Here is a 15,110-nt window from a genome sequence, read left to right as displayed (position 1 = left end):
AACCCAGTATGAATCATTCTGTATCTAGAGTCCTTTATTTGCAACATGAGGATATTTATATGATTTCTCAAAGGACTATTCTATCAATACGTGATGGAATTTATATTGTAGCACTAACACTTTTCAATTCCTTTTACACGCAAATGCTTCTGACCACTTCTTTCTACACTGGCCATTTCAGGGGAATTTTCACTGAAAGTGAGGTTTGACCCCATGGCCAAAAGGCTCTTTCTGTTCTTCCATTTTTTGGCCTTTTTCTTGTCTGGTTTCTTGGCTTCCTTGCTTGCTTTCTGGGTTATGGGGCTTGAACTCTGGGCCCCATCCCTTAACTTTTCAGCTCATGGCTACTGCCCTACCCCTGGAGCCACAGCCCAACTTCCCATTTTTTCTAATGATTCCTTGGAGGTGAGGGTCTCAGGTCCTGTAGTTGCCAGGCTGGCTTTGAACTCCAGTCCTCAGATCTAAGCTAGGATGTTTAGACTTGAGACACCCCTCCCCAAACCGACTTTTTTCCTCCCTCCTCCCCCAACTCATTTCTCTCCATCTCATACTTTATGACTTAACCACACAAGGTGGCGCTGGAAACATCCATCCTACCTTGTGTTTCCTAAAGATATCTGAGGGAGTGTATGTCATGGTATTGGAGCATCCTCCTACAGTTTATTTTTGGAACTCCTTAGGAATCTCTGTTGGGCAGGGTCTTCACCCCTTGAGCCCTGCCCTCCTCTCACATGTTATCACCATCCCAACTCAACAGACAGGGAAGCCAGGAGCACTCGGGCCCTCAGGGCACTAGGGTCATCTCAGCCATGTGGAAAGCGTGAGCAGGAGGATCTCAGTCAGCTTTGTCCAGGAATGTGGTCCCAAGGAATGGGATCCAGCTAGGCAAGCACTCCTTGCACTGGGACAAATGACCAGAGCCTGTATTTCCCTGCGTATTTCTTGGTGTCTTTTGTTTGTGGTTATGGTTTTCTTTGTTTTTCCTTTGGTGTTCCTGTTTTTCTGTGTAGGGTTTTGTGGGGAGGAGTCGTTCCTTTTTTGGGTTTTAGTTTCATTTTGGGTGGGTGGGGTGTGTTGTTGCTTTGTTGTTGCTTTGTTTGGGCTTCTGTTTTTGGAAGAGGCTCTTGTGTTTTGGCATGGTCTCTTCTGGACTGTGATCTTCCTGTTCACCCTTTCCCCATAGCTGAGACGACAGGCCAGAGAGCCCCTGGCTTACTGGTTGGTTGAGTTGGGATGGCAAAAACTTGTGAGTCAGGTTCTCGAGTGTGGAGTTCCCAAGACCAGGAAAGGCTCTCCACTCACTGCAGTGGGTTGCCCCTGTGAAAAACGGGCCTGACAGGAAATTGCAGAGTACCATTGGGGTATCTCCAGATAAGGGAACTCTTGGTGACATTCCAAAAGCTCACACTCCCCCTGTCCAGGTCAAGGAAGACCCCAACCAGGTCCAGAGGCATCTCCATGTAGACAGACAGAAGTGGCAAAGTGGTGAAAAGACTGCCGTAGGTGTTGGATTTCAGAGTTAAGAGAAGAAAGAGGTCCTGAGATTCATCCATGGGGAGGTCTCTCCCTACTGTCGAGTCCCTACAGACTCCTACATCCCAGGTGGAAGAACCATTGGCACTGAGCTCCCAATAATGTTTCCCCAAGCTGAAGACTTGGGCCCCAAAGGTGGTCAAGTTGATGGAGTGTTCAGCAGGATAACCAAGCATGTCTCCACGGGCGGCTCCAACCTCTTGCGCAGGAGCGGGCATCTCATCTTGATTGTGGGCAGCCTCTCGCAAGAAAGTGCCCACTTAGTACTTGTTGATTCTTTCCAGTATTCCAGGGACTGGAAGAGCACTGAGGGCCAGGCATGAAGGTCAGCACTTCCTTACAACTCTCCAGTGTCAAGTCGACAGCCCAGAGAAGTTCCAGGTCTGGCTTCTGGTACATCTGGATCAGCTTCTGGTAGGTTTCTCTGAGCTGGCGTCTCTTCTGAATCATCTGGGTCTCCATTTGGCTGAGTTGCCCTAAAACCTGTCTTCCTTGGCTGAGAAGTCTCTCTGAATGCTGCTTTTCCTCCTCATGGCTTTCCCGATCCAGCATTGCAAAAACCTCCTTGGTGGTCCCTTGGTACATGTTCACATAGCGAACCCACTGGACGACGAGTCTCCTGTTCTTGTGGATGTTCTTCTGGTTTTCTTGTACCTTGTTCCAGATGGTGGACATCAGCTTTCAAATGGCCTTCCGCTGATCTTCAGCAGCCGTTTCCACGGGCTGGTGGTTGTGAGACACGTGCTCCTGAGAGCAGGAGCACTGCACACAGAGCAGGTCCTTGCCGACCTGGCAGAAGATGTGCCTTGTCTCCTTGTGTGGGCCACACTTGTGTTCCTCTGAGCTCAGGAACCGCCAGAGGCTGGCTTTTCTGGCAAGGGCCGCCAGGCTCTTCAGAAGGATGTCAGACTTGAGGTCTCCCTGCTGGGTGGGTTTGCGGCAGGCAGGGCACGTTTATGGGGTTCTCCCTTTCTTCCCAGGACAGGCAGAGCCAAGGTCGACAGAAACTGTGGCCATAGTCTATGATTACTGGTTATAGGAAGGTATTTCTGCAGACTGCAGCTGAGCTCCTTCTGGAAGGCTTGCAGAGCTTCACCGTCCATGGTTGATTACAGGGAGCCAGGCGTCGACGGTTCGCAAGGCTGACCTTAGCTATTGGATTGCTGGGATCTGAATGTCCAGCTTCACGGCCTGCCCATGCAGGAAAGCGCGCCTGACCCCTTTCTCTCCTCACTCCAATCAACCACCCGGTAATCAGGCAAGGCGCTGTGGCTCCAGTGGTACAGTGCTACCTAGAGCCCAGTGGGCCTCATGGGTTGCCCCAGGCCAGGGATCTAGCCTCACAACCGACCAAGACCGACCGACTGACAGACTAACAGACCGACAGACCTACAGACCGAACGAACCACGTACCCACCAAGTGAGCGGATAAAAGACCAAAGAGAAGATGAGTAACAATAAAAAGAGCAGATCCTACCGCTCTCACACTCAGAGCGCTATCCAAGCTTCCAACGCAGACGGTCTACCTGGGGTGGCCCATCCTCTGAGAGGCCTGAGACGCCGACCAGCACTCTTATTTATACTGAGAGGGGCGGAGCCCCTGGAAGGACTTGCAATGATGTACCTGTGCCAGGCAATTGGCTTTGCATATCAATAGGTGCTGGAATTAACATTGCAGCAGCAGCAGCAACACCTTTCAATTTCTTTTTCAGGCAAATGCTTCTGACCACTTCTTTCTACACTGGTCATTTCAGGGGAATTTTCACCAAAAGTGAGGTTTGACCCCATGGCCAAAAGCCTCTTTCTTTTCTTCCATTTTTTGGCCTTTTTCTTGTCTGGTTTCTTGGCTTCTTTGCTTGCTTTGTGGGTTGTGGGGCTTGAACTCTGGCCCCCATACCTGAACTCTTCAGCTCATGGCTACTGCCCTACCCCTGGAGCCACAGCCCAAATTCCCATTTTTCTAATGATTCCTTGGAGGTGAGGGTCTCAGGTCCTGTAGTTGCCAGGCTGGCTTTGAACTCCAGTCCTCAGATCTCAGCCTCCTGAGTAGCTAGGATATTCAGACTTGAGACACCCCTCCCCAAACCGACTTTTTTCCTCCCTCCTCCTCCAACTCATTTCTCTCCATCTCGTACTTTATGACTTAACCACACAAGGTAGGCATGCTCACTGGAAACATCCATCCTACCTTGTATTTCCTAAAGATAGCTGAGGGAGTGTATGTCATGGTATTGGGGCATCCTCCTACAGTTTATTTTTGGAACTCCTTAGGAATCTCTGTTGGGCAGGGTCTTCACCCCTTGAGCCCTGCCCTCCTCTCACATGTTATCACCATCCCAAATCAACAGAGAGGGAAGCCAGGAGCACTCGGGCCCTCAGGGCACTAGGGTCATCTCAGCCATGTGGAAAGAGTGAACAGGAGGATCTCTGTCAGCTTTGTCTAGGAATGTGGTCCCAAGGAATGGGATCCAGCTAGGCAAGCAATCCATGCACTGGGCCAAACGTCTGGATCCTGTCTTTCCCTGAGTATTTGCTGGTTTCTTTGGGTTGTGTTTATGGTTTTCTTTGTTTTTCCTTTGGTGTTCCTGTTTTTCTGTGTAGGGTTTTGTGGGGAGGAGTCGTTCCTTTTTTGGGTTTTGGTTTCATTTTGGGTAGGTGGGGTGTGTTGTTGCTTTGTTGTTGCTTTGTTTGGGCTTTTGTTTTTGGAAGAGGATCTTGTATTTTATCATGGTCTCTTCTGGACTGTGATCTTCCTGTTCCCCCTTTCCACATAGCTGAGATGACAGGCCAGAGAGCCCCTGACTTACCGGTTGGTTGAGTTGGGATGGCGACAACTTGTGAGCCAGGTTCTCGAGTGCGGAATTCCCAACACCTGGAAAGGCCCTCCACTCACTGCAATGGGTTGCCCCTGTGAAAAACGGGCCTGACCGGAAATTGCAGAGTACCATTGGGGTATCTCCAGATAAGGGAACTCTTGGCAACATTCCAAAACTCACACTCCCCCTGTCCAGGTCAAGGAAGACCCCAACCAGGTCCAGTGGCAATCTCCATGTAGAGAGACAGAAGTGGCAAAGTGGTGAACAGACTGCCGTAGGTGTTGGATTTCAGAGTTAAGCCAAGAAAGAGGTCCTGAGATTCATCCATGGGTAGGTCTCTCCCCACCACGGAGTCCCTGCAGACTCATACAGCGCAGGTGAAAGAAATATTGGCAACGAGCTCCCAATAATGTTTCCCCGAGCTGAAGACCTGGGCCCCGAAGGCAGTCGAGTCGATGGAGTGTACAGCAGGATAACCAAGCATGTCTCCACGGGTGGCTCCAACCTCTTGAGGAGGAGCGGGCGACTCATCTTGATTTTGGCAGCCTCTTGCACGGAAGTGCCCACTTAATACTTGTTGATTCTCTCCCGTATTCCAGGGACTGGAAGATCACTGGGCTGTGGCCTTAGAGGGCCAGGCATGAAGGCCAGCATTTCCTTACAACTCTCCAGTGTCAAGTCGAAACAGCCCAGAGAAGTTCCAGGTCTGGCTTCTGGTACGTCTGGATCAGCTTCTGGTAGGTTTCTCTGAGCTGGCGCCTCTTCTGAATCATCTGGGTCTCCATTTGGCTGAATTGCCATAAACCCTGTCTTCCTTGGCTGAGAAGTCTCTCTGAATGCTGCCTTTCCTCCTCGTGGCATTCCTGATCTAGCATTGCAAAACCTCCTTGGTGGTACAAGTTCACATCCCCTGGATGATTAGTCTCCTGTTCTTGTCTCTGTTCCTCTGGTTTTCCTGTATCTTTTTCCAAATGGTTGGCATCAGCTTGCAAATGTCATCCTGCTCCTTTTCAGCAGCCATTTGCACAGGATGGTGGCTGTGAGACTCTTGCTCCTGAGAGCGGGAGCACTGCGCACCGAGCAGATCCTTGTCCACCTGGTAGAAGATGTGCCTTGTCTCTTTGTGTGGGCCACACTTGTGTTCCTCCGAGCTCAGGAATCGCCAGAGGCTGGCTTTTCTGGCAAGGGCCACTAGGCTCTTTAGAATTATGTAGAATTTGTGGTGTCAGCCTCCTGCTTGGTTAAGGTTAGGGAAAGTGTTCAGGTCTGGGTTAGATTGAGAGTTCAGTTTAGTATTCACGTTAGGTTTAGGGTTAGTCTGAGTTTTTAGATTCGGTGTAGGTATTTGGTAAGGGTTCGTATTTGGGTTTGGTTCAGATTCGGATTAGCATTAGGGTTAGTGTTCGAGTTAGGTTTAGGGTAGGGTTAGGATTAGGGTTCAGGATTGGAGTACTGTTCGAATCGGTGTTATGGTTGGTATAGGTTTTTGGTTAGTGTTCAGTTTACCTTAATATTAAGGTTGGGTATAACTTTTGGGTTAGATTCTGGTTAGTTTTTGGGTTGAGTTTAGTGTTAGGGTTAGGGTTTGGGTTTGGGATAGGTATTAGAGAAGGATTAACATTAGATTTATGGTTAAATTTACAGTAGGGATAGGATTAGTTTTTTTGTTCAAGTTAGGGATAGGGTTAGGTTTCAGTGTAGGTTTTGGTTAAGGGTTAGGGTTAGTGTTAGTTTTCAGGTTATGTTTAGGGTTAGGATTATGGTTCACATTCGGGTTAGCTTTCAGGTTAGGTTTGGGGTTTGTGTTATAGTTAGGGATAGATTTTGGGTGAGGGTTTGGGTAAGGATTAATATTAGGGTTAGGGTTATTGTTTGGGTTAGAGTTAGGGTTAGTTTTAAGTTTAGGATTTGTTAGTGTTCGGTTTAGCGTTCGGTTTGAGTTCATGTTAGTTTTTGGGTTAAAGTTCAGGTTAGGGTTATGTTTAGGGTTCAGGTTAATTTTGATTGTGGCTAGTGTTTGGGGTAGGATTAGGTTTAGATTTAGGGTTCAGGGTTGGGTTCAGACAAAGTTTAGGTTTTGGGTTAGGGATCAGGTTAGGATTAATGTTATCATTCGGGTTAGGGATATGCTTCAGATTCTAGTTAAGGTTTCATATTTGGGTTCTGGATATTGTTAGGATTAGGATTTAGTTTAGGGTTAGGGTTAAGGTTGAGGTTCAGTTTAGTCTTAGGTTAAGGATTAGAGGTAGGATTCGGGTTAGGGTTCTGGTTAGAGTTAGGGTTAGGGTTCTGTTTAGGGTTAGGGTTCAGGGTTGGTTTAGGTTTAGGGTTCGGGTTACTGGTAGGTTTAGGGTTTGAGTTCTGATTTGGGTTAGGATTAGAGTTCAGTTTAGGGTTAGGGTTAGGGTTTGTTTCTGGATAGGTTTAGATTTTGGGTTCATGTTAGGGTTACTGTTAGGGTTAGGATTCGGGTTAGGTTTGGGTTTAGGTTTCAGTTTCAGGTTAGGGTTAGAGCTAGGGTTAGGGTTCAGGTTAAGGTTGGGTTTGAAGTTTGGGTTCATGTTTGGATTAGGGTTAGGGTCTGTGTTAGGGTCACAGTTACTGATAATTTTCTTTGTTAGGGTATGGCTTAGGTATATCATTAGGGTTGGGATTAGCATTCAGGTTAGGATTGGTTTTCAGGTTTGGATTCATGTTCGGCTTAGAGTTAGCATTTAGGATAGGGTTAGGCTTCAGGTAAGGGTTAGGTTTCAGATTCAGGTTACAGTTATTGACAGTTTTCGTGTTACGGTTCGCTTTAGGGTTCGGGTTCGGGTAGAGTTAGGGTTAGGGTTCATATTATGGTAAGGGTTAGGCTTAATGTTAGGGTTGGGGTACGGTCATGTTTAGGGTTCACTTTAGTGTGTGGTGAAGAGTTCAGGTTAGGGATAGGATTATAGTTTTGGTTAGGGTAAGGGTTTTGGTCAGGTTTACGATTACACTTAGGGTTACTGTTCTGGTTAAGTTTGGGTTTGGGTTCAGGTCTGATTAAATTTGGAGCTAGGATTAGGATTTGGTGTAGGTTTCAGTTTAGGGTGAGAGTTAGGACTCAGGTTAGGGTAATGGTTAGATTTAGGATTCTGGTTCGGGTTAGGATTCAGTATAGGGTTCAGGTACAGTTTACGGTTAGGTTATGGTTAGGATTAGGGTAAGGATTTGGTTTTGGTTAGTGTTACGGTTATGGTTAGATTTTGGGTTCAGGTTAGTTTAGGGTTATCCATAGGTTTAGAAATAGGATTAGAGTTTGGGTTCACGTTTGGGTTATGGTTAGGATTCGGTGTTGGTTTAGGTTTTGGTTTTTGGGTAGAGTAGGTTTAGGGTTTAGAGGTAGGGTTAGGGTGGTTAGGTTTTGTGTTCAGGTTAAGGTTATGTTTCCTGTTAGGTTAGGGATAGTGTTCAGGTTGGGGTTCTTTTGGGTTCGAGTTATGGTTATGTTTAGGTTCAGAATTAGGTGTAGAATTAGGGTTTGGGTTAGGTTTAGGGTTAGGGTTATGTGTAGGATTAGGGTTTGGTTTAGGGTTAGTGTTCGGGGTAGTGTTAGGGTTAGAGTTAGGGTTAGGGTTTGGATTCTGCTTAGGGTAAGTGTTTGGATTAGGGTTAGGTTTAAGTTTAGGATTACTTTTTGGGTTAGGGTTAGAGGAAGGTTTACCATTTGGCTTTGGGTTATTGTTAGGGTTTGGATTAGGGTTCAGGATAGGGTTAGGGTGAGGGTGAGGGAACTGGTTTGGCTTATATTTCTGATTCAGCTTAGGGTTAGGCTTTGGGTTTAGGTTTAGGGTTAAGTTCAGGTTACAGTTAGGGTTAGGATTCAGTTACCCTTCGGGTTAGGGTCGGGTTTGGGTTAGGATTATAGTTAGGGTTAGGTTTCAGGTTAAGGTTAGTTTTCGATTTACGATTTGGGTTAGAGTTAGGGTTTGGGTTCTGTTTAGGGGTAGGGTTTAGGTTAGGTTTAGGTTTGTCTTTTGGGTTAGGGTTATGGTTCTGTTTCAGAATACGTTTCAAGTAAAGGTTAGGTTTCTGTAAGGGTTAGGGTTAGGTTTAGAGTTTGGTTTAGTGTTAGGATTCAGGTTAGACTTAGGGTTAGTGTTGGGGTGAGGGTTTGGATTCGGTTTAGAGTTTGGGAAGGGGGTTATGTTTAGGGTTCGGGTTAGAGTTAGGGTTAGAGTTTGTTTTACAGTTATGAGTAGGGTTATGGTTGCAGTTTGGGTTATGGTTTGGCTTAGGTTTAGGGTTTTGTTAAGTGTTCTGTCTAGAGTTAGGGTTCAAGTTTGGGTTAGGTTTAGAGTAAGGTTTCCACTGATGATTAGGGTTTAGGTTAAGGCTTGGGTTAAAGTTAGGGTTAATGTTCAGGTTAGGGTTAGATTTTGTGTTAGCATTAGGTTCAGGTTAGAGTTCAGGTTAGGGTTAGGTTTCAAGGTAGGGTTTCGTTTTGGTTTCAGGCCAGATTAGGGTTTGGGTTAGAGTTAGGATGCTGTGTTAGGATGCGGTTTAGGAATACGGTTAGGGTTAGGGTTAGGTTTCATATTCGAGTTCTGGTTGGGGTTAGGGTTAGGACTCTGGTTAGGGTTACACTTAGGTTAGGGTTAGGGTTAGGATTATTGTTAGGGTAGGGTTAAGTTCGGGTTCAGGTTATGGTGATGGTTAGGGTCAGGTTCGATTTCAGGTTCGGGTTAGGGGTAAGGTACTGCTTAGGGTTAGGGTTAGGTTTAAGGTTTGGGTTAGTGTTTGTTTTAAGGTTTGGGTTAGGATTAGGATCACAGTTAGCGTTAGGGATAGGGTTGGGTTCGGTTTCAAGTTCCAGTTAGGGTTAGGGTTTTTTTTTTATTAGGTTTGTTTTAGGGTTAGGGTTAAGGTCCAGGTTAGGGTTAGTGCTACGTTTAGGGTTTGGGTAAGTGTTAAGGTTAGGGTTAGGATTAGAATTTGGCTTAAGGTTGGGGTTAATTTTCACTTTCATCTTAGGTTAGAGTTAGGTATTGGTTTTGGTTTAAGTTTGGTTTTGGGTTCGAGTTAGTGTTCATGTTTGGGTTAGATTAGTTTTAGAATTTGCATTTGGATTAGGTTTATGCTTAGAATTAGGTTTAGGGATAGGATTAGGAATTGTGTTCAAGTTTGGTTCAGGTTAGGACTTGGTGTAGGTTTCTAGTTAGGGTTAGGGTTAGGCTTTGTATTTGGATTAGGATACAGGTTAGAGTTTGTTTTAGGGTTAGAGTTAGGGTTCAGAATCAGGATAAGGTTAGGGTTCTGGTTAGGGTTAGGGTTAGCATTCGGGGTCCAGTTAGGTTTAGAGTCGGGGTTAAGGTTAGGCTTAGTATTCAGATTAGGGTTCAGTTTTGAGTTCAGGTTTGTTTTAGGATTAGGGTTAGCGTCTGGATTAGGGTATGGTTTAGGGTTATGTTTTGGGTTGAGGGTAGGGTTAGGATTTGGATTAGGTGTCAGATTAGGATTAGGTTTCAGTTTCAGGGTCAGGTTTTGGTTCCAGTTAATGATAGGGTTAGGGTTCTGTTTAGGGTTAGAATTACTTTGCAGGTTACTGTTAGGATTAAAATTAGTGTTAGGGTTCAGGCTCCTGTTCAATTCACGTTCGTTTTAGGGTTAGCTTTTGGGTTCTTTTTAGGGGTATGGTTACGGTTCATGTTAGGGTTAGTGTTCAGGTTAAGGTTCAGGTTTGGTTTTGGGTTAGGTTTAGGGTTCTGGTTTGGGTTCCGGTATGGTTAGGATTATGGCTAGGGTTTGGTTTAGGCTTAGGCTTGTTGTTCATGTTAGGGATAAGTTTCATGTTAGAGTTAGGATTCTGGTTAGGGTTAGCCTTAGGGTTCTGCTTAGGGTTTCTGTTCAGGTTTGGGTAAGTGTTAGTGTTAGGTTTAGAGATAGGTTTTGGGTTAGGGTCAGGTTAGATTTAGGGTTAGGTTTCAGGTTAGGGTTAGGGTTACAGTTTCAGATTATGGCTATGGTTAGGCCTAGGATTAGGTTTTGGGTTATAGTTTGGGTTAGATTTAGGGTTTGGTTTCAGGTTACGGTTAGGGTTACAGCTTCAGGTTATGGTTAGTGTTACGTTTAGAGACTGGGTTGTTCCAGTTAGGTTTAGGGTTTGGATTAGGGTTAATGTTAGGATCCGTGCTTGAGTTAGGGTTAGGATAAAGGTTAGGGTTCGGGTTCATGTTCAATTTAGGGTTAGGGTCAGGATTTGGTGTAGGTTTCATTTGAAAGTTAGGATTCTGGTTAGGCTCTTTGGTTCAGGTAAGGGATACAATTAGGGTTAGGTTTAGGGTTAGGTTTCTGGTTAGGGTTGGTTTCAGTTAGGTTTAGGGTTAGGTTTAGATTTGGGGTTGGGGTTCTCACAGGGTTAGGTTTAGAATTAGGGTTAGGGTTCTGATTAGGTTCAGAGTTAGGTTTAGGGATAGAATTAGGGTTCGGGTTCAAATTTAGGTTAGGCTTAGGATTCAGTTTAGGTTTTGGTTTAGGATTAGGTAAGAAGACCTAACCCACCTCAACAGGCCTATTTCAAGCACTGAAATAGAAATGTCAAAAGAGGCTTCTACCTAAGAAAAGCCCAGGGCCAGATGAATTCCCAGCTGAATTCTATAAGGTCTTCAAAGCACTTGGCAGAGTACCATAATTTATAATATAACAATATTTTTGGAACATTATTGGGTGTAGAATTGAGTCCCATATCTAGCCTACTAATATCTAATTGTAGTAGTCCACTTATCTACAGGAAAGTATTTCCTGAGAAATAATAACCATCTGTGCTCAATTCCACACATAAAATTGTATTTAATCCAAACTACACTTCTCTTCATATCTATTGATATCTAAGAAATACCCACCGGCTGAAAGTATAACATTTAATGTTTCTTAGAATATTAATAAAAATATTCAGACATATTCTGGGCAATTAAGAGAACGAAAACCAGTAAAACATGGTTAGATAGAGTTGAGTAAGAAAAATATGCTAAGCTGGGTACTGATGCTTCATGCCTGCATTTCTAATTTCTCTTGAAGCTGACATCTGAGGATTATGCGTTGAACTCATCTTAGGCTTGGTGTCTGGGAAATTCTTAATTTAAAATTAACAACCAAATGTGCCAGATATGAACCTGTGGCTCAAGTGGTAGAGTAATATCCTTGAGCCAATAAGTTCAAGAACAGTTCCCAAAAGCTGCAGAACAGAAATAAAGATAAGCAAACATACCAGCACCATGTAAAGATATATATTTTCTATAACAGGGAAGAGAATAATTTTTAGCACTGCTACCTTGTCTTCAAACTATGGGAGGCAATCTCAGGATACACTTGTCAAACAAGCAATTGAGAAGAATGAAAGCATAGAGGCAACGACATCTTATCCTGCAACAGGCAAGTAATTTGTTTCCAGATTATTGTGAAATTATGTTCTATTCTTGAAGTTCTTTGCTTTTATACAGCCATTTATTAGTGAGAGATATTTATTACAGTTTATGTCTAGATTGTGAAGCATATCTGACATAAAATAATGATGCAATGCTTAGCTGGAATTACTTGCCTACAGTAAAGTGTGTTCATGTGTGTGTGTGTGTGTGTGTGAGAGAGAGAGAGAGAGAGAGAGAGAGAGAGAGAGAGAGAGAGAGTAATTGTGTATGTGTGTGTGTTCTAGAGCAGGAAATGAGTGCCAAAATATTCTTTGTGAGTTTATTTTCTCAAGGCTAGGATTTTGGCACTTCAGTTACAGGTGTCCTTCTATATATGAGTGTTTAATTGGAGATAAAATCTCATAGGCTGGCTAGAAGCCTCCATTATCAGACAGAAGCCTTCTTACTACTTCGGATCACAGTCATAAGCCACCACCCTAAAGTAATAATTTTATAACTACCCTCACAATGTAAGTATTAGCAAATAAACCTCAGACCACTGGTCATCATGGAAAGAAATGTGTCCGCAGACTTTTAGTACAGAACTCATGCCACTGATTCAGTTTGTTTATAATAGCATTACTTCATATTCTACATTGACAGCTGGTATGGAGGAAATACAGGGAACCTGGAATGAAGTGTAGAGGTTACAGCCCTGCAAAAACAGCAAACCCCAAATCCTCTCCTAACACCAGATAGAAAATTACTCCAGAGTAGATACAAGATAATACAATGAAAGTAATCTACTTCTTGTGCATAGGGATGGGAGTTTAGGGTAGAGAACAGAGAGCATTCATATGTGCACTTGGAGTTCTCACAGCTATAGCTCATACTGAAAACAAAACAATACATGAAAAGGCAACGTTGAGTTACTTACGGCTTGTTCTTTTCATGACTAGAAGCATCACTGGTACTGCCTTCTCTTCCCAAAATATAGAGAGGGATAAGCCCAGAAATCATCACATCTCCATCCACGTGTGCTCGGTGTTTCATTGTAGAAAAGCAGGTAGTGCCAGCCAAGGACCTGACAGAGCATGAAAGTTGCAGAATAATGAAGGTGAAAATCAAAAGGCACATCCCCGAAGCATCTACACAGCTAAAATTCTGGCTAGAAGTGAGGCCCATAATGTCAGATATGTATATCAATATACACTCAATTCTAAAATTCTCAACATATGTTATTAAGACATGTGCATGTGTGTGTGCATGCAATGGCAACTCACTACAAAAAATATATTTTCTCGTAAAAAATCCTTACCAATTTCCTTAGCACATGCATTAACTTGCATTAATCATGTGCTGGTTTCCACTTTACCTTTATTTTTGGCAGCATATATTCTTAGTCTTCTTCATAGAGATTGTCACTGGAGTGAGATAAAAGACAGTGTTGAGGGTTGGGAGGGTGACCTAGTTGTAGAGTGCTTACCTAGTATGAACAAAGCCCTGGATTTGAGTCCTTGGTGCCACAGTGAAGGATCAGGATGAACTATTTTAATTCATCTAGCTTTCCTGTAAAGCAACATAGCTGCTAAAAGTGTTGCCATGACACGCTGTAATTTGCAAATTACAAAGAACTAGGCTCAAGCGTAAGTTTTGCTTCCCTGCCAATGAGTTGCAGTTTCCTTAAAGTCCTCTGCCATACCATAATATTAGGTGCCAGCAACAACCAAAAGGAAGGCAGAGAATATGGGCATAAATCAACGGTTTGGGGTAGACTTTGGAACCAATCAAAACACAAATGATCTTTTTGTTCAAATTCTATCCATCCAAGGGATACTGTTATGGGATCTCCCCTAACCTCCTACCATCGCAAATAAAAATGACTTACCCACGCATTTTGAGATTCACTCCCAGCTGGCCCTGCTACTTTAGGATGTGCTGGTGGGAGTCCAGGCTGGAGCTTGCCCTGCAATAAAGACCCTTTTGTTTTTTGCACCTGTGCTGGTCTCCTGATATTTTTTGAGGATACCTCAATCTGGACATTTCAACAGAAACAGAAAAATCTGGAAGTAGTGTTTTGGCTATGTATATTTTTTATACACAATAGATTTCTATGTTTCTATCAGAAAGAAAGACTTTGCAAATTTTGTAATTAAATGGAAAGACTGGGAACTTTTTTTATTATGATCAGCAAATCAGACCCAGAGATAACAATAGTGCCTTTCTAGCTTTGGGAAACCTCAAGTATAGTGCTCTGAGTTCAAGCTGCAAGACTAGCAAAACAAATTTCAATGTTGAGTAGGAGATGATGGCCAAAAGAGAATAGGGAAAAGTAAAACTCTCTCCACAGAAGTTTAGTTTCCCCTCAGGATTTATACATCTGGGAACTCACACCAAGTAAGAATTAGTTCTCCAGATATAAACCAAAGAATATGTGAGCTGAGTCTGGGAAATTAACCATGACAATATTGGCCTAGCATGTGGTCTTCAGCTGTTCCTTCAGTTTGAATTTAACCAGAAAAAAAGAGAGACCAAAGCTCATCCATACAGTTGGTTGCTCATCGCCCAGCTGGCTTGGCTCCCCTCCCTGACCCCAACAGGTGGCCAATGACCCCTTGGTGGTAGGGAGGGGAGAGCAAGGCTGGCAGCAGGCCAGCAACAATGCTCAGTTTTTGGGAGGGTTCCCTAGTGTGCAAGGAAGAGCCTGCACTCCGACCTGGCTTTTTTCAGGATCCCACAGGACCTGGATAGGTGTCAGTAGTGGGTGGAGAATTGTAGGAGAGCAGACTTGGAAGATAAAACACGTGATCAGGTAAATACACATGATTCACACTGAAACCTCCATGATCCGTAGAACTAGTCCTCACAGGACAGTTGAACGGTTTCTATGTTGGACTGTGGCTGACTGAGCTGTGGGCTCCTATTCCACCCATCTAAATTCATGCAAAGCCCACCAGCTGGGCTGACTCTGCTACTTCTGCCACCTCTGACTTCTCTCACAGTTTCTATGGAGAAGACCTCTGTATCATTATAGCTTCCTTGACGTGACTCCATAGACTGGAAAGCCTAATGCCCACCTAAAACTCTTCTATGGAGAAATACTAGTTGCTCATTGGAGACATAATTTCTTCCCTGCTCTTTCCATCATCTTCTCCTACTTGACATCAAATTTTTTCTCTGATCACGATGTCTTTCAGGAAGTCTAATAACAAATGCGGCTGAAATTAAGGGCAAAGGAACAATTAAACATGATTCAAGTAGGTTACACAAGGAAGTATAAAGACCTTTATGATATTAAGCATGGTAACTAACTTGTGGGAAAGAGGCCCATTGCACGTATATATGTATTTTTTCTATATAAGCTCTTTGTATGGTTAACTTACAATAATGAAAA

General features: G+C 44.0%; 1 protein-coding gene across 1 annotated transcript in view; it reads right to left on the bottom strand.

The window, feature by feature from the left end:
* Positions 1-1,298: 1,298 nt before the first annotated feature.
* LOC150040000 (tripartite motif-containing protein 43-like) overlaps positions 1,299-15,110 on the bottom strand; it is a 29,844-nt gene continuing 16,032 nt past the window's right edge. The window contains exons 3-4 of the mRNA XM_090327479.1: positions 12,654-12,800; positions 1,299-1,494 (exon numbers count right to left, since the gene is read on the bottom strand). Of these exons, the coding sequence (XP_090183605.1) occupies positions 1,299-1,494; positions 12,654-12,800 (343 nt within the window). The remainder of the gene's footprint in view (positions 1,495-12,653; positions 12,801-15,110) is intronic.

Source organism: Megascapheus bottae, unplaced genomic scaffold (assembly GCF_031878675.1).
Source record: "Megascapheus bottae isolate mThoBot1 unplaced genomic scaffold, mThoBot2.hap1 HAP1_SCAFFOLD_43, whole genome shotgun sequence".
In the NCBI taxonomy this organism is placed as follows: Eukaryota; Metazoa; Chordata; class Mammalia; order Rodentia; family Geomyidae; genus Megascapheus; species Megascapheus bottae.
The sequence above is the reverse complement of the archived record's forward strand: the minus strand, read 5'-3'. Positions and strand labels throughout refer to the sequence as shown.